We start from the raw sequence: 18744 nt of genomic DNA, 5'->3' as shown, positions 1-18744 counted from the left end.
AAGTCATTTTCTGTATTGACAAAAAAAGATAATCCATCCGCAGGATAGCAAATCACTCCTGATTACACCTCCCATGTGAACTGTTATTTTTGCTTATGTGGCATAAGTGGGAATGTCAGACTGACACATGGTGGAACTCTTCTGCAGCGGGGAAGCTCAGCGGAGGTGACAGGAAGAAGACTGACACGGGTTTCTGTTTTCTTTTTCTCTGTCGCTGAGCTGAGAGGTCACCAGTTTGAATGCGGGAGCCGTCTGTGTCTTTTATCAGGTAAGCCCACCTTCAGAGAAAGTTCTGCAGTCTAGTTCCCAGGTTATGCTCAAGTAAAATTATTTTAAAGAACACATTCACCCTATTTTAAGGAAAACAGTTTAGAGTGATTTCCTTCAGCATATGTGAAGCCAGTTTACAGGAACTGTGAGGTTAATATAATTTAGATTACACATTACTGGCAGAGGTTCCTTAGCCAATGACTAGCCCTCACTGGAAAGAGTTTGGGCGTTAACATGTGGCCAGGGTTTCTGTGCCTTTCACTTTGGAGGTGCTGCCGGATCCAAACAAGACACTCGCTGGGTGACTTTGGGGAAGTGACTTGTTTGTTCACCTTGTCAGCTGTGTGTAACAATATCAGGCATGCCTGTGAATGTACTAGAAAAATATAAGGGTCTTACATGATTCAGAACTAAAAGGTAATAGGTTGTTTTTGCTGTTTTCTAGGTCTCCGGTCTCTCTGTCCCTCAGGATCAATGATGGACCAAAATGAAAGCAGTCACTCAGGTAAGGAAGTGACTTTACCTATGAATGCTTGATTTGCCATATTCTGTGCCTATTTTAGATGCAAATCATGCTATTGTCTCTAAGCAGAATGCAAGCTATTAGCTGTTTATTCTTAAGGAAGAATTATTTTACACTGCCCTTTCCAATATAACCCGCTCCAACCACTGTATTCGCTGTTAGGACCACACCCCTGCCCAGATGAGATAAGGAGAGCACTCCCTGGCCTTGGAGCAGAGTCAGGGTGCTTAACCCACTTGGGGGTGCAACCCACAGTCCTGGCTCCGCATCTCCAGTTCCCGGAAACCTGGTCTTCAAGAGAGCCAGGCGGAGTGATTCAGGCAGACCTTGCAAGATGACACCCGTTTCTAAGTCCCTCTCCTGCCCCACCCCACCTCCAGTATGTTTTCCTAGGATCCAAAGTGGTAATATGCTGTAGTCCTAGCAAAAGCCAGATGTTCAAAAACCATGATTAGTTTCTTTTATTTGATCATGGAGTTAGTTTCTATTTCCCAAATTCAAAATATCGCAAGAGTATCTTTTCCATGATTGAGGATAACTCAGATCATTAAAAATATTCTATCGTCATAATCAGTAGAATAATCACACTTGTGATAAACAGGGCCGGGGGTCAGAGCTGAGGATCATCCTGGTGGGCAGAACAGGAGCCAGAAAAAGTGCCCCTGGGAATAGCGTCCTGGGCAAGGAAGCCTTTGCATCCCAGCTGTGCGCCCAGCCCTACACTAAGACCTGCAGCGCTAGTCCAGGCAGCTGGGGCAACAGAGAGCTGGTCCTGATTGACACGCCAGACATGTTTTCTGGGCCTGGCCACTCTGATGCCCTGCACACAGAGGTGCACAGGTACTACCTGCTCTCGGCCCGGGACCCCACGTGCTACTCCTGGTGTCACAGCTGGGCCGATTCACCAGGCAGGACCAGCAGGCTGCGCAGAGGGTGAGGGAGCTCTTTGGAGAGGATGCCCTGGGACACACAATTGTCCTCTTCACCCACAAGGAAGACCTCACTGTAGTCTCCCTGATGGAGTACATCCACAGCTCAGACAACAAAGCCCTACGCATGCTGGTGGCAGCATGTGGGGGACGAGCTTTTGCCTTTAATAACTTGGCGAGAGGGAGTGAGCGGGCTGACCAATTGGGGGAGCTAATGGGTGTGATTGAGGGTCTGATGATGGAGAAGAGGGGTGCCCACTACACCAGTGGGCTGTACCGCCTAGTGACAGGACCAGCGTGTGGGCCTGAGCAGTCAGAGGAAAGAGTAAAGAATTTCAGAGGGGCTCTTATACAGTTCGTGAAAACCCAGAAAGGTCACAGAACCATGGCCAAAGAGAATTGCTTAAAAATAGTCCTACGACAATTCTCCCAGATTGCTCTCCTGCCACCATGAAGTAGATGCTAACAAGTATGAGAATGATCCAGAATTAGAAAAGATCCAAAAACAGAGAAACTATTCCTGGATGGACATTATAACCACCTGCAGATAAACTGCCTAATTATGAAGAGAAGATTAAAATGTTTTATGAGGAGTACTTACACCTGGATGAGGAAATCCGCTATATCTTGGATGGCTGTGGGTATTTCGACATGATGGATGAAGAAGACAGGTGGGTCCGGATCACCATGAGAAAGGAGACATGATCACCCCCTCTGCGGGGATCTATCACTGCTTCACATTGGAAGAGCAGAACTACGAGAAGGCCATGCGGCTGTTTGTGGGAGAACCAGTGAGGACGCCATACAACCGGCCAGCTGACCACTTTGAGGCTTGCAGACAGTATGTGCATTCTTGGAGCTGACAGCATAGCCATGCCCCTAGGGCCAGCACACCCCTCATGTCTGTGATGGTCCTGAACATATAGTGGCAGACACTCTGTCATGTCCTCCTTGCTTTTATATTATAGACTTGAGGCTTGGGGAGCTTTCCTATGTGAGATTATTTGATCAGAATATGTTTTAGGAAAAGGAGCCATAAAACTTGATTTTTATGTAGAAGCAACTGTGAAAATGTGGTCAGTCACATTCCTTTTCTCTCATCTAGTAGCTAGTAGCCCTTTACTGGCATACACATTCCACTTGAACTGGGATGAGTTTCACGTCCCCAGTGTCACTGCCTAGTTGTCCCACCAGGACCTGAGTCCTAGGCTTGTAGCAAACTGCAGACATGGCCATGCTATCTGTGAGCAGGCGTAAGAGCAGAGAATAGCACTGGCCCCATACGACACACTCTTCTCCCTGAATGCTGGTGCGGAGTGGGGGTGAGCTCTCATATCAGAACTCTCACAGTTGCTCATTCCACATTCTTGTTTAAAATGAAGTAACTGATTTAATTTAATACTCGTGGCTGTAGTCACCTTCCATTCAGGTATCTGTGGCTTGTTAAAATCACCCTGTTTAGATTATTTGTGTGATCGTGTCTGTCTCCTGCATCTGGTCCTCCTGGTGGTCTTTTGGGAAGATCCAGGTACCAGGTTGACATCCAATTAATATAGTCTTTGTTTGGTGTGAGATTTCTAGGTTAAACTTCCTGGTATATATCCTGTTACAATCAAGCTTTTGAATTTTAACAATAAAATGGTACATTATTTTTTTTTATTCAATAATTCTAAGATGCAGTTATGCATATTTTTTAAAATAAAAAAGCATTCTAGACAAAATATTAGTGTAGATTCTGTTTTATATTCAGTTGTTTGTCAAATTGTTAATTCTCTTATTTTGTGTATTGCTCAGAATATGCTGTTTTTCTTACTGCTCACTCTGTAGCTTGTGCAGTTTGCTCTGTAGCTTATCGTTAACTGTGCTCAGAAAATTAATGGTAATTCCTGGATGGAACATTGGTCCGAATGCAAGAGTCCTGGAGGACAGTGATGGACCAGTAATTATCACTGTGATATAGAGGGTGAGTCACCGGACCTCCTCTATATACTGTGGCGCCTGACATCAGTAAATGCTTCAGATGTTGCGAAGTGTTTAAAACATTAATATCACTTCATTTACTAATGAACAAATTATTATAAAAGTTACTGTTTGTTTTGAAATAAAATACAAAAAATGTTTGAAAGCTGTATACATAAAATTTCTCCCATTTGCAAATATCTAAAGCAATTTTATGTTCTTGGAAACTGATTTTGTTCTTTAAAATGCTATGATATCCACTGAATTTTAAAAAAGATAAAATTTCTACTGAATGTAGTAACAATAATGAGTAACTTATAAAGATCCTGAGATCACATTTTTAATACTGTTCTTTCAACAATGAAAACAATTATGCCCACTAACGATATATATCATACTCACATACCTGGTGATGGTCATGGGCGGACCCAGAGAACACTGGATATATAATTAGTATCAAAGAAAGTGGGTATCATTAACATTTATCTATGAGAATTATAGCAACAGAGATGGCCACTTAATTAGGGGCTTGGGAGAAAGTCAAGTGCAGGAACCTCCTATAAGCTGTGGACACAAGACATGGAAATGACAAGAGACACTGCTGGTAACAGTGAGGAAATTGCACCCTAACCCCAGGAGGTGGATGAGAACCGGAATCCAGATGGAGAGTTGGGTAGAGAAGGTGTGATGTCCGGCTTAATGTTGCAGGTGACTTTACAGGGAGAGAGGTGGGAAAACAAACACCGGACCTTGCTCTTGTGCCCAAAAAGAATCTCCTGCTTGGACTTCTCATTGGCAGAAGCCAATCAGAAGTCAGACAGCCAGCGATCCCACTGATCTTGTCCAATCGGACAAGGGCCTCAAGGTCTAGACTGTTCTTACTAAATACTAGTCTTGCTAAATATTAAAATATAATACAGAATGTTGTAGACCAGCTATATAAAGAGATTGAGGTTGACAAGAACTCATCCTGGGTAAGTATGGCCAACTCAAAAACAAAGACATCAACATCAAATTGACTAAATAGTGTATATAAGCAAGTGCTAAACCTCCCTTCTGAGAGACAATACTTGGATATGAATCCTGTCTCTTTACCTTGATGCAAATAAATAAAACTCACTTGTGACAACCATGTATCCATCTTAAATAGAATAACCCAAGTGGCAAACCCTGTGAGTTTGTTAACAGTGAGATCCACATAGATCACCCCTTGGGACAATGAGCTAAGGTGAAGGAGGGTAAGGGTGGATGTGCAGAGGCAAATGAAAAGTATTTGGCACAGAAGAGAGTTTTAAGTTATAGTCAGGGCCATTTTAAGTTAGGATTGTCCCTTAAAAAAGAAAAGAGAGGAAAACAATAAGAGAATTTAGTGACTTCTAGGCCTCCATGGACCGCACAGCATCTTGCTGGAGAAGCCGGTTGCTTCCCTAACACAGCGCTCAGAGACGTGGACTGAAACCATGGGCATCGCCAGTGGTGCTAACACTAGGCGTGTGCAGGAGTTCTTATCTGAATCTTCCTAAATCATGTCTGTGAACTCAATGAGATACTATTGCCAGAGTATGCCAGTATTGTCACTTCTTAAGTGTGCTGGCATTGTGGGGATGGGTGGGAGGAATGAGTGGGGAAGAAGCTTCAGCTTAGCTATCACTGTGTAACAACCCCAAAACTTTATGGTTGAAAACAACAAGCATTTACTTTCACAGGAATCTGGGGGTGAGGCGGGACACAGTGGGTGGCTCCTCCTTGTTCTCTGTGGCTCCATCTGCAGCACTCAGTTGGCAGCGGGAGAACCCACATCCATGTTGCCTCCCGTGCATGGTGGCCACGTAGGCTCTGCTGGCTGATGTAAGAGCAGCGGGGGGAGTGGGCCAGAGACTCCAAGTCCTCTTCATGGGGCCCCTCCATGGACCATGAGGGCTTCCTCACAACATGGTGGCCAAGTTCCAAGGGCAAGTGCCCCAAGAGAGCAAGGAGGCCTTGTCCCTAATCCCACCTCAGAAACCACAACCGCCCACTATTTATGAAAACAGTCACAAAGCCCATCGAATTGAAAGACAGGGGACACAGACTAAATAGAAAGAGTATAGAGCTCAGATTACAAGAACAACAGATAGGATACAAGATAGTGTTGCAGTCATCTTTAGAAAATGCCATCTACTAAATTAAGAAGAAGAAATAAAATTTACATTATTACCAAAACATATGCCATTTTTTAGAAATTATCTCCAAACTTTTAATGACAATATCTGTAAATATATTCCTTTCAGCTTCTTTTTTGTTTTTAATTCGTTCTGCATGCTTCATCTCTAGGAGGTTAGTTTTCTCTCCTTTTCTTGCTGTGAAATATTTTGCCCTTTTACTATTTTAATTTCCTTCTCTAGTTGCTCAGCATAGATTATCTCCAAGACCTCTACCCGACGACTCAGTTTTTCCTATATGTCCTTGTAGATGGCGGCAGAGAAGTGAGTCCCCCCATTCTCCTGCACCATCTTCTCTATCAGCTCCACCAGCTCCTGCACTTGACCTTCCCTCTCAGCCTCCTCTTTACTTCTGTTATTGAAGCCACAGTAGCGGTTTCCACACTCGCAGATGATTTTTGTTAGGTCCACATCTGCCTCTTCTTTAAACTCACTGAGCTGCTGATCTTCCCCTAAACTATCTTTGCGTGTGACCAAGATAATCATGAACTTCATGGCTGCCTCCCCAAGGATGTGCTTGATCAACGCACTGTTTTATACTTTTCCTCTGTGAAGCGGTTCAGCTGCATAACCAGGAGGATGGCATTAGGCCCAGGTGAGGACTTCAGGACACACTGGCTGATTTCCTTACAGGTTTTCATCAGTGTCTCCTTAGTGTCGAAGAGCCCTGGGGTGTCCACGACAAGAAGGTTCCTCCCCTTCCAGTTCTGCCTTGCTGTCTGACACTTCTTGGTAACAGCTTGGGCAGCAATTCTAGAATCAAATTCACTTCTCCCAAGGATGCTTTCGCTGTCACACTTTTCCCATTTCCTGTTTTTCCCACCAGGACAATCCTCAGAGTGTTGTCCTAAAGGCCAGCCATGTTTCTGTCAAGAGGATCTGGGTGTAGGTGTCCACAAGACCTTAAGGAAGGAAAGGAAAGGGGGAAAGGGTCAACTTATGTAAGAGGGCACCATTCCTAAACCTCTTTTCTTCATTCTTTCCTCCCTGAAAATGTGTAATAATAGTCTATGACATTGACCCCAGTGAGAGCAGAGATGACACAGCTCAGTTACTGTGGAAGAAATAATAAAGTAGCGTTTTCCCACAAAGAAGCACAAGGTCTGGTACTTTCACAGGGGAACCCATCTAACCTTAAAACAGCTGATCATCTCAGTGCCACATAGCTGATCTTGATCATATAAAAAAGAATAGAAAATAACAATTTTTTTCTATGAAACAAGTATAATATTGATTTCAAAGGCTAACAAAGATTTCACCAACAAATAAAGCTACAGTCATGTTTCACTTGGAAATATTAATACAAAAATCCTAAACAAATGATTGGTCACCAAAAAATATAATGCACCATGATTAAGTGGGACTTCTTTAGAAATTCTAGGCTGGTTCAATATGAGAACACTGGTTGTTACAACACATCCCACATTAATAGATGAGGAAGAATATTACCTAGATGCAGAAAGGACATTTGACCAAATTCAACACTGACTCATGTTTAAAGTACTTCAGAAAATTGGAATGAATAGGTACTTTTGTAAAATGGTTCTATATAAGTATAAATTTAAAATTTGTGCCATCACCCTTTTTTCCTCTGCAGGTGATAAACAGTGGGTTAGAAAGTTAAATACTGGATTAGAAAGTTAAAACAATGAGATATAAGGGTCATTTGGATGAAGAAAAAGAAACTTACCCAGCACCATCAAGAAAAAGAACAAGGAGGTTGGACTAGGTCTACCAGGAGTCACACATCGTAGTTTCTGTAATTAAAGCAGTACGATGTTGGTGCACAAATGGAGAGATCAGTGAAATGAAAACAGAAAATTAAAAATTGACTAAACATACTACATTCATTTTATCTTTTTAAGTGAGAGGAGGAGAGAGAGTGAGGCAGACTACCACATGCACCCCAAATGGGATCTACCCTGCAACCCTATTAGGGGATGATGCTCAAGTTCTGAGCTATTTTTAGTGCCTGAGGCAGATGTGCTCCAAAGGAGCTATGCTCGGTGCCCAGACCATGCTTAAACCAATTAAGCCACTGGCTGCAGGAAGGGAATAGGGACTGAAGGGGGAGAGGGAAAGCAGTACAGGAAGATAGTCACTTCTCCTGTGTGACCTGACAGGAATTGAACCCAGGAAGTCCATATGCTGGGCCAATGCTCTATCCACTGAAACACCAGCCAGGGCTTGCAATTGTTGAAGATTGGCCTAGGTACATGAAAGTTCCTTGTATTAGTCTCTTTATCTTTGAATAAATTAAAATTTTTCCACAATAAAATGTTTAACCTGTGTGTAGTATAACCATTACTGAATACTCTATACCAAGCATCCTGTGGAATATTTTGTATATTTTCTCATTTACTCCCTGAAAGTTGCCGGCAAGGAAGATAATTTTATAATTCTAACTCTTTATTATATTTATTAAGGTGACATTGGTTCATGAGATCATATAGGTTTCAGGTGTACATTTCTATGCTACATGATCTGTATATTACATTGTGTGCCGAGCACCAAAGTCACATCATCTTCTGTCACCATACAGTTGACCCCCTTTACTCTTTACTATTTCCCCAACCCCCTCCTTCTGGTAACCGTCATACTGTAGTCTATGCCTATGAGCTACATTGAAGAAAACAGAGGAACTAAACTTATGGGCCTTGGTCTTAGGGAGGATTTTATGAGTTTGATCCCAAAGGCAAGGGAATTAAAGGCAATAATAAATGAATGGGACTATATCAAACTAAAAAGCTCTGCACAGCAAAAAAAAAAACTGTGAAAGAAAAAACCCAAAAAGTCAACAAACTTGAATAGCGAATAATATTTGCAAAGAACAGCTCCAACATGTAGTTAATATTCAAAATATATTGCAATCAATTTTTAAAGAACAAAATAGAAATTCTGAAGTAGAATAGTCTAACTGAAATGAAAACTTTACTAGATGGGCTCCATGGTAGGTCTGAACCAGCAAAAGAAAGAATAAACGAATGGTGTGGAAAAGAAAACAACAGAAGTCCAAGGGAAATAGGCAATTCAACAATAACAGTTGTAGATTTTGACAATCCCACTTTGGCTAATGCATAGAGAAATTAATCAAAATGTGTTAAAAAATAAAAAGATGAGACCAACTAGGTCCAGCATTAGAACACTCCACCCAACAACAGCAGAATACATATTTCTTTTCAAGCGCACAAAGAGCATTCTTCTAAATGAACTATGTGTGAGGCTATTAGAAAAGCCTCAATGAATTGAAGAGACTTGAAATCATAGAGTATGCTCTTCAGCCAAAATGAAGTAAAATTAGCAATCAAAACAAAAAAAATTGGGAGAATTCAGTAATAAGTGGATATCAAGCAACACAATTCTAAATAACCAACGAATCAAAGCCAATATCAAAAGGAAAATGAAAAATACTTTGCAATAAATAAAAGTGAAAAAACAATGGCCTTGCTTGGGTAGCTAAGCTGGTTGGAACATCATCCTGATGCCTCAAGGTTGCAGATTTGTTCCCCAGGCAGGGCGCATACAAAAGTCAACCAATGAAAGCATAAATAAGTGGAACAACAAATCGACCTCTCTCTCTTCTGCTCCCTATCTCTCCCTTTAAAATCAATCAACAAAAATATTTTTAAAGTGAAAAAACAACATAGCAAAACTTACAGAATGTAGCTAAAGCAATGCTTAGAAGAAATTTTATAGCTGGAAATACATATATAGCTATATTTTAAAAAAGAAGAAAGGTCAAACCAGTAACCTAATATCCCACATTAAAGTAGTGGTCCAGGCAGCAAACTAACCCTAAAGCAATTACATGAAGAATATAATAAGGAGTAGAGTGAAAATTAATGAGCTAGAGAAAAGAAAAATAATATAGAAAACCAACAAACCCAAGGCTTGTTTCTTTGAAAGTACCAACAAATTGACAAATCTTTAGCAAACACACACGGAGAATTACTAGCAGCAGGAAGGAAAGAGGAGGAATCAGAAGGACATCTTTGCATTTGCAGATGGGACCAAGGGCACTCGCTAATCAGACAGAGGGTAATAAATGTGATAAGGTATCACCTTATTTTAATGTGGAATTTTAAGAATCTGAATTTCTAGAACTGGAGATTAGACGGTGGTTACCAAGGGCTGGCTGATGGAGGACATGGGGAGATGTTGGTCAAACAGTACAACCTTCCAGTTAGAGATGAGTAAGTTCTGGGGATGGAATGTACAGCCTAGTGATTAGAGTGAAAAATCCTGTCTTACGGCCTTGAAAGTTGGTGAGAAGAGTAAATCCCACATGCTCTCAACACATCACGGGACGTAACACAAGTGTTAGCAAATGCTATGGTGGTGATCATTTTTGCAAACATATAGATAAATCAACCCATTGCATATTTTAAACTTAATATAACATCATACATCAATTATATTTCAATAAACTGGTGAGGGAAAAGAAACTCAGTGGAGTGCAGTGGGAGTACGGTCCTTTACCAGAGGTAGTAAGATGGCATGAAGGGGTGAACGTCAGACCCCAGCCAGTGAGCTTTAGGTGAAGTTAAACCCTTCACTCTATATGGGCAAAGTCAACTCCAGAGACATCCAGTGAGTTAGGCATGATCTCACCCTTGTTAATGACCTAACCAGGTCCAGGCCCCGGTACACCAGAATCCTGTTGTAGACTCTCTACACGCAATAACTGGCTGTTTTCCTCACCTTTCTCACGACTCTCTCCTGGGAGATACCTACAAAGATGGCTAAAGGAAGCTGTAAGTGAAACTTTTCATCATCTCCCGGCTGTCCTATTAATGTTCATAGTCGGGAAGGCCTTCAGTTCCTTTGAGAATCACCAGGCTGCACATGTGACAGTCCTGGCAGACAGGACCACCTGTCCCAGGGAAGGAGTCTCTCAAGAAGTCATTTTATACAAAAAGACCTAAAAAGCACAAGGAGTTAAGGTTAGTGATCAAAGCCAGAGTGAAAAGAGGCCTCAGAAACCTTCAATGCCCTTTTCCTCTGAGGTAAAAACTCCTGCAGGGGACAAGCTGTTGGTGTTACAGAGACCTTTGGAAAAATCACCATCATCCAGAGTGGGCTTTGGCAGTGGAAACTCTGTACCCTCACAGCCTCAGTGGCCAATGTTCCTGTCTCTTTAAATTCTCACCCCAGGCCCCCCCTTCCCCGAGCTTCCTGCTGCACTCTGAGCTCTGAGAGGCGGGACACTTCCCTATGTACTGGGAGGACCAGCCCCTTGCACTCACAGCCGGAGAACAGCAGTAGGTCAGGGGCTTCTCGGGGCCAGCGTCAGAGCCTGCCACACATTCTGCAGAAAAGGTGAGCCCAATATGGGAAGGGGGCCCTGGGGAGTAGGAGCTGTAAGGATCAAGAAACATTCAGAGCCTTCGTGAGCGGACACCCACATTCTCATTCTCCTAGGTACCAGGGAGGGAAGCTGGACTTAGAGAGGATCACTCCACACCCCCAAGTGGTTGAGGACGGGCTGAGTCGCATACAGAGCAGGGTCAGGAGCAGCGGGGAGCACCTCCTCCAGCCTGGATGCCATGCTTGCTCGGGGCTAACCCTCTCCTGCCCTACCCCTCTGACCAGGAAGGAAGGCATCTGCTCGCTCTCCTGCAGGGACCAGAGTGCACTGGAGAAGGCGGCAGAAACTCCCCCCCTGCATACTCAGTACAGGCAAAGGTATTTCTGAGGACACAGAAGCAAGTATAAGCTCAGAACAAGTTACAAAGTGCAAGTTCTGTGGGTATCTGGGCTGAACTGCCTGAAACACTCCACTCTCTTCCAAGTGTCCACAAAGCAGCCTGCAGCAGAAGGCAAAGGTCATGAACATGGTCTTCAAACCCTTCTCCCACCTGTGCCCTGACACACCTACTCCAGAAAGCAAGCTGCGGAGGACTGTGTGGGCAGCTAAGCCCTGTGAGCTTCGTCCCCTCCTCTGCACAGTGACAGGGGTTGCACTAGGAAAACTGACTCAGAAACTCAGTTTGCGGACTGTGTGCACCAGAATCACAGGCCACTGGGGGAGTGGGGGTGCTTATGTTCTAAAAGTACAGGTGTGTGAATGAAAATATCCAAGAAATACACACTTTAAAGAATTCCCAAAGACAGGAAGTTCAGGAAGCCCTGGACAAGGTGCATAAACTCAGTCTCTTACAGGGTTGAGATACAAGGTGCTACATGTTTTCCATTCTTCAATAACAGCATGTGCTTTGTAACCCCAGATCTCAGCTCTCTAGACCTGCAGAACTCTCCAAAGTCCACTGTGAACTCTGTGGGAAGTGCTCAAGGGCCCACCCACAGGTACTGGGAGTTCCCTGACCTTCTCATCTCTACCTTTGAACAGGACCCTTGCTCTAGCTAAATTCCTGGTTCTTGCTCTGACGATGTTGCTTTTTCTCCATTTCTGCTCTGGTATAGGTCATGGGCTTGTGTTGATTACTACACACAAAACAAGTAATCACATAAGGCCCGGGGCAGGGGCCTTATGGAGGCTTGGGGTCAGGGGCAGGCCAGTTCCCGCAAAGACACAAACATCACTGGACTGAGGACCAGGCCAGCTGCCATCTAAGTCCTTTGGCCAGCCACAAGGTATTCAGCCCGCCTCTCCCATGACTCACCTTGTGGGAAGTCAACAGGAGAGAAGGCATTCCCCTGCAGTACCCAGGTGGCCGATGTGAAGGGCTGGAATTTGGAGTGACGGTGTGCTAAAGGCAGGAATAGGACAGGATGTGGGGGAGGCTGACCCATCACAAGAGTGGGAGCACAAGATGGCAGTGAAAGGCATGGAGTCTGCACTTTGGGGAGCATCTGAGTGTCCGTGTGGGGGGTCACTGTCCTGAGCCTGGGGAGGCTGACTGAGGATGCTGTGCACTGTGCTCAGGTCTCAGGGAGCACAGAATGTCCCAAAGCGTGAAGTGATGACTGATTGGGGGGAACCATTTACTTTGGGAAGCTGCAGCTTTTGGGGTGGGAGGTCAGGAGCAAGAGGCAGTGTCCCAGTCTCCCCAGCACACTGACCACATCAGACACGCTGGGACAGGACAGTGATGTGGCTTCTGGGAGCAGAGTCAGAGGCTCAGCGCATTACATGGGACACGTGCTTCATTTCCCACTTCCGAAACCGACATTCCAGTTCTCTTCTTGCTTGTCTCCTAGGACAACCGCCCTAAGTGGTCCCCTAAGTAACTAAGCAAATGTTCTGGTTCTCACAGCGCCCCCAAGTCTTCCCTGGCTGCTGAATGTCCTGGGAAAACATAGTAGCGACAGCTTTGGTCGCCGAGGCAGAATCATCTGGAAAAATTAGTTTCCGAATTGTACTCGCTGTCACAGAATAAGTGTCTCCCCTCTGCCCTTTGCAAGTCTCATCCCTGAAACACAAAACCGATCTCCGCAAACCCGCTCACAGCATCAGTCCTGCCCCAGCCCGGGTCCTTCCAATGCTCTTCCCTCAACTCTGATGTACAGGGGGAGCGGGAACCACGACTTTGTCACTCGGGCGTCACCGGCTCTTTGAATTTAGCCCGACACACTGTAGGTGGTGAGACCTAAGTGATGAATGAATGAATGAATGAATGAATGAATGAATGAATCAATTGTACCCGGGCTCTTTCAGGTGAGCATGGCAGGGCGGAAGATGGTGAGAGATGAAGAAAGCGCCTATGGTAAGAACACGTCTCACATCGCATACTTGCCCCAAAGTGCAAGCTCTGGGTAGTGAGAGGGGTGGGCAAACTCTGGGCCAAACGGACAAGCCCCCAAGGGGTCTCTGAAGTGTCTGGGCTGAAACAGCAGAAGCCCTAGATGTGCATTTTAGCGGGATCTCTGCTCCTACCCAGCTGGGAGATATTAACTTCTTTGACAAGCCTGCGTCTCCATTCCCAAAGTGTAAAATGAGGATAATAAACCCACTCTCAATGCCACAGAAGAGAATGTAGAGAATATCAGATCACACACTAGGGAACATGACAACAGGTAGAGAGTTTGAGAACCAGGATAGAAGGTTAACAGGGTGTCTTATTAGCAGACAGCTGGTTTAAGAGGGGGGGGAGAGAGCAGGAGGGAGAGAGAAGGACAAGGGAGAAGAAAAGAGGTGATCTCATCTAATCCGCTCAACAACCCCAGGATAAACAACCCTAAACTGTTATTCCCACTTTTGCACAAAGGCTTTAAATTTACACAAGCAATTTCCAAGGTGGCACAGCTGGCTGATGGTGGGGCTGGGAGTCAAGGCCAGGGTCTCTGGGACTCAGTGAGCCCTTCACCCCCAATCTACTGCCCCTCCTGCCCTGCTTCCCGGGGCTGGAATGTGGGAGAGTATGGCAGAGGCCACTGAAGCTGTCAGTAGGGACAGCTCTGTGCAGTGTGGATGAGCAGAACAAGGCAGGTGAGTCATTCCTGGGATAATAAAGGGGATCCTCTAGAGAAAGGCCCACCAGGTGTTGAGCATCTACAGGTGCCCATACTGACACTAGAGGCGACAGGAATAGCTGGTGAAGACCCCCACACTTCAGAAAGCTCTGACCAGTGACCTCAGGAGGGTTTGGTTGGAAAGCAGAGCTGAAGCACTATTGTTCTTTGTTCAAAGGGCTCTGGAATGGGCAGGTAACCAGGGTAAGTTGTTTTAAGGTTTGGAAGCTCACAGATCACTTGTCCTCCAGGTTGTGAAGAGTCCACGCATGCCCTGCAGGAGCCCAGGCTTAGACTCATCCTCGTTGGGAGGACAGGGGCAGGGAAGAGTGCCACTGGGAACAGCATCCTCGGCCACAGGCGCTTCTTCTCCAAGCTGGGAGCAACCTCTGTGACAAGAACCTGCGAGGTGGGAAGCTGCAGGTGGCGCCAGTGGCACGTGGAGGTGATGGACACCCCGGATCTTTTCAGCTCCCTAGTCCCCAAGACAGACCCTGGGTATGAGGAAGGGACGCTCTGCTACCTCCTGTCGGCGCCTGGGCCCCACGCGCTGCTCCTGGTGACTCAGCTGGGCCGCTTCACCACGCAGGACCAGCAGGCTGTGAGCGCGCTCAAGGCGCTGTTCGGGGACGCCGTGGTGACGCGCACCATCGTGCTGTTCACGCGCAAAGAGGACCTGGCGGGAGACTCGCTGCAGGAGTACGTGCGCGACACGGACAACCGCGCGCTGCGGGCGCTGGTGGCCGAGTGCGGGGGCCGCGTGTGCGGCTTCGACAACCGGGCGGGGGGCGTGGAGCGGGAGGAGCAAGTTCGTGAGCTGCTACTGCTGGTGGAGCGCCTGGTGCGGGACCACGCGGGCGCCCCCTACACCAACCCCGAGTACCGCCTGGACCAGGAGCTGGCCCGCGGGGACCCAGAAGAGCGGCGGCGGCGGGTGGCCGAGAGTCTAGCGCGCCGAGAGCAGGGTCTGCCTGGCAGAGGGCTGCTGGGCCAGCTGTGGGCATGGGTGGCGGCCAGGAAGCTGCGGGTGGCCGTGGTTCTAGGAGTCCTGTTCCTGCTCTACTGGCTGTTCCCCAGATAACTGGCATAGATCTACAGTGACAGACTGCAATGGGACGTTGACCCCTCAACTGATAATCACATTCATCCCAAGTGTCTGTGCCTCCAGGGTGCGCAGGAGTCCTGTGTCCCTCACCTGGCAGTAATCTACCAAGGACAAAATCCTGCCAGGTCCCATCTCCCAAAACCAGCCCATGTGACCTGTCCTCCCTGAGCTGGACTCTTGCCAAAGCAAACAAGTGTTGTTGTCGCCTGTATTCCACTGACCTCAGGATGCCACTCCCTGTCATTGAGTCATTGCTGGTCTCCCAGGGGACAAGAACAAGAGCCCACACAAAGCCTCAGCCCATACCCATTTGTTTCATTTGAACCTGAATTGAATGAATAAACGCATTAGACACTCACCTTGTGTTAACGGAAGTCAGTACTTGTTGATGTTTGTTCATCTGCCTTCTGTGCCCATTGAACAAAGATTCTGCTTGTCATTCCTAACCCCATGTGCAAACACCACGCACCCAAGTGCAGATACACACACACACACACACACACACACACACACTGGGGAGTGTGCCCATAAGAAGAGAAGACACTGAAGAACTGTCCATCTTTCCCGCAGGGGATGTCTCCCCCTGTGATCCCATTCAGACCCCTTAGCAGCTGGAATGCAGGCTTCCTCAAGTCCAAGGAAACTTGTTCTACAGACTCGACTCCCTAGGAGCCGCTGAGACCCCGCAGAACATCTATTTTTAAAAAGGAGTTTGCTCACTGGCTGACACAGGCATAGGGTGAGGATATGTTTTTCAACTCGGGTAAATAATTATTTTTTTAAAAATTAAGAAGTTTGGAAATTTTTATTTCAATCTCAAAGGTCAAACAGGTGTTTGTGGGCTGAGAACTGATGACACGATGGTGGGGCAGAGTCATCCCTTCTGTCCCGCGCAGATCTGGGAGAGGCCACCCTCTGGTCCAGGTGAAATGAACCAGGTTAGCTGGCTCCTGACTGTGCCCACACGTGCTCCCCAGCATCTCCACCCTCACACACAAACTCAGGCTCACCTCCCACACTGCTGGGTAATTCCAGATCTCTTCCCTGCACTGTCCTCTGCCCGGTGCCTTCACAGACAGTGTCCCTGGTCACTGATGCCTTCACATCACTAAGGAGACACGTAAAGGGGGAAATGATCTGCAACAGCTGAGCTCCTACTGGAGACGGAGGCCGACAGGCCCCACCTGGAAACGATTGCGAACACAAACGGGGAATGCTGATGCCAAATGCTGAGACTTCACATTTCCTCTGTGGCCAAGGGTTCAAGGGTGTTCACAGCGCCCAGCAGAGGCACTGATAGGGAATCTTGATTTGGGGCTTGTCCACCTGTCACTATCCTGTTGAAAGGAACAAAGTGCTCTACCATTGTCACTTCAGTGAGAAAGGGGAGGGTTACTGGTGAAAATAAATGAGGAAGAAGAGCGGCACAGTGTCCAGTGTGCACGATGAAACATTTGATTCTCGCTCTCTGGTTGGGGAGCAATGTATTCCAGAGAATCCCCAAGGGACGGTGATTGAGCTGGTGGGAATGCAGGAAGGAGCACCCAGGGGTCCCAGGGGACAGGCACGCCCCACTAAGGCTGCAATCCAGGGCACATTAGGAAAGACAGTATGTTGTTCTCTCTACGCCAAAAAAAGACAAAGATTGGCAGAGTAGATTATAACACATGACCCAAACACATGCTTCTTACAGAAAAATCCTCTCAGATATCATTGTAGAAATGGACTGAAGATTAAAAGATGATAGAAAAAAAAAAAAAAAAAAGACAAATGATCCAGACATTAATCATGCAAAAAGGAGGAACGGCTGTATCAATAGAAAATAAATGAGACTTCAGAATAAAGAAATTAACAGACACAGAGAAGAGCATTATATAGTAATAAACTGGCCGCTACATACCGAAGACAAAACAATCCTAAGTATGTTTTCCTGAACAACAGAGATGCAAAATATGTGAAAACTGAAGGAAGAAATAGACAAACCCACAATTATAGTTAGAGACTTCATTGCCTCCCAACGATTGACAGAACAGCTTCATAGAAAATGAACCAGGGTCTAGAAAACTTCCATAACACCTTCAATCAATGGAGCTAACGGATATTGGAAGAAGTTGATATTTACAGAAGGTACATTTTTCTGGTGCACATGGAATGTTTACCAAGGTAGGCCATGTGCTAGGCCATGGAACAAACCTCAACACCTTTGAAAGAATTGAAATCCTAGAGAATGTGTTTTCGGACCACAGTGGAATTAAGCTAGAACTCAGCATGGAAAAGGTAACAGAAATATCTTCTTCACCCTGTCAGCAGTGCCATGACTCCCTACCCAGCCATCAGAACCTGGGGAAAGTCCTAGCTGATGGCCCTCCAAGGTCAAATTCTAAGTCTGAATCGGGACTTTCCTGAGCTGGGAAGGCACTCAGGAGACTGTCACTGAAGGATGGGGACATAAGGGGACATGGCCATTTCCCCTTTTTTTTCTACCTATTGTTAAAGCCAGTCTCCCTCATTGAAGACTAGGGTGGATAATGTCTCTGACCCCACATCTGTCCCCTGGTTCCAACACTCACTCACTCCTTTTCCAATAGAGTACAGACGGCTGTGCATAAGAATGGACAACTTCGGTCTCTGCACATCCTTGGTCAGTCCCCACCCAGCAAGAAGGTCGTGCTAACCCTGTGGGCATGATCAGCTACACCTGGTATCATTTAGCCTCCATGAAAATTTCTGGTAACAGTACTCTGGCCAGGAGTAGACACCCTCCAGGCTGTGCTGAGAATCAGTCTTACAGGACACTGGGAACATCATATCCTTGCAACAATGTGAACAGTCTCGCCCTTGGTCCACTCATAGTGACTTCAGGGACTCCAGCTTCTTTTTAAACAGCAGTGAGACACCGTCTCCCTGATGAAGGAGAAACCAGAGGCCTAGAAAGTGTAGCCGGCACACACTGGGCCGCCCGCTGCCCAGGATCCAGAACCAAATTAAGTCTTAGGAGTTCCTCCTGCCCCTCCAGGACCCTGTTCAGATAAGACTGGGAAATGTGGAAATGAAACCCCAGTCAGAGTTGAATGGGAGAAATATGAATTAGCACACCCGGTTTCTCTTCCCTTGTCTGTGTGTGTGCACTTCGGGGGTTGTGGGGTGGGGGAAGAAAGGCAGAAAGAAAATAATACCCAGTACTGACAAAGGAGTGTTGAAATCTCCAACAGTCAATATGCATCTCCCTGTTTCTCTATTTGTGTGTCAGCGCTTCTTGAATTTTGAAGTTCTCTTGTTTTTTTTGTCTGTTTTTTTGAAGCTCAATTGCTTACACAGTACATGCACATCAGTACTCTGGTCATT

The 18744-nt window shown here is 46.0% G+C and overlaps 3 protein-coding genes and 2 pseudogenes across 3 annotated transcripts in view; 2 read left to right on the top strand and 3 right to left on the bottom strand.

Moving 5' to 3' along the window:
• The window catches only part of LOC136318252 (GTPase IMAP family member 4-like), a 208110-nt gene that overhangs the window by 147166 nt on the left and 42200 nt on the right, over positions 1 to 18744 (bottom strand). The gene's annotated exons all lie outside the window — the stretch shown is intronic.
• LOC136318258 (GTPase IMAP family member 1-like) overlaps positions 1 to 18744 on the bottom strand; it is a 230604-nt pseudogene that overhangs the window by 200341 nt on the left and 11519 nt on the right.
• Positions 758 to 3682, top strand: LOC136318271 (GTPase IMAP family member 2-like). Its single transcript, XM_066250651.1, is given in 4 exon segments — positions 758 to 775; positions 1371 to 1647; positions 1650 to 2158; positions 3455 to 3682. Coding segments are annotated over 4 exon segments (1032 nt in total).
• LOC136318259 (GTPase IMAP family member 7-like) lies at positions 5412 to 6744 on the bottom strand (annotated as a pseudogene).
• LOC136318256 (GTPase IMAP family member 1-like) lies at positions 13468 to 15694 on the top strand. The gene is made up of 2 exons (XM_066250646.1): positions 13468 to 13549; positions 14546 to 15694. The coding sequence occupies exons 1-2, from the start codon at positions 13468 to 13470 to the stop codon at positions 15373 to 15375; spliced, it is 912 nt and encodes a 303-aa protein (XP_066106743.1). The 3' UTR covers positions 15376 to 15694.

The sequence above is a fragment of the Saccopteryx bilineata genome, unplaced genomic scaffold (genome assembly GCF_036850765.1).
Source record: "Saccopteryx bilineata isolate mSacBil1 unplaced genomic scaffold, mSacBil1_pri_phased_curated manual_scaffold_23, whole genome shotgun sequence".
In the NCBI taxonomy this organism is placed as follows: Eukaryota; Metazoa; Chordata; class Mammalia; order Chiroptera; family Emballonuridae; genus Saccopteryx; species Saccopteryx bilineata.
This window is presented reverse-complemented; position numbering and strand designations above follow the sequence as displayed.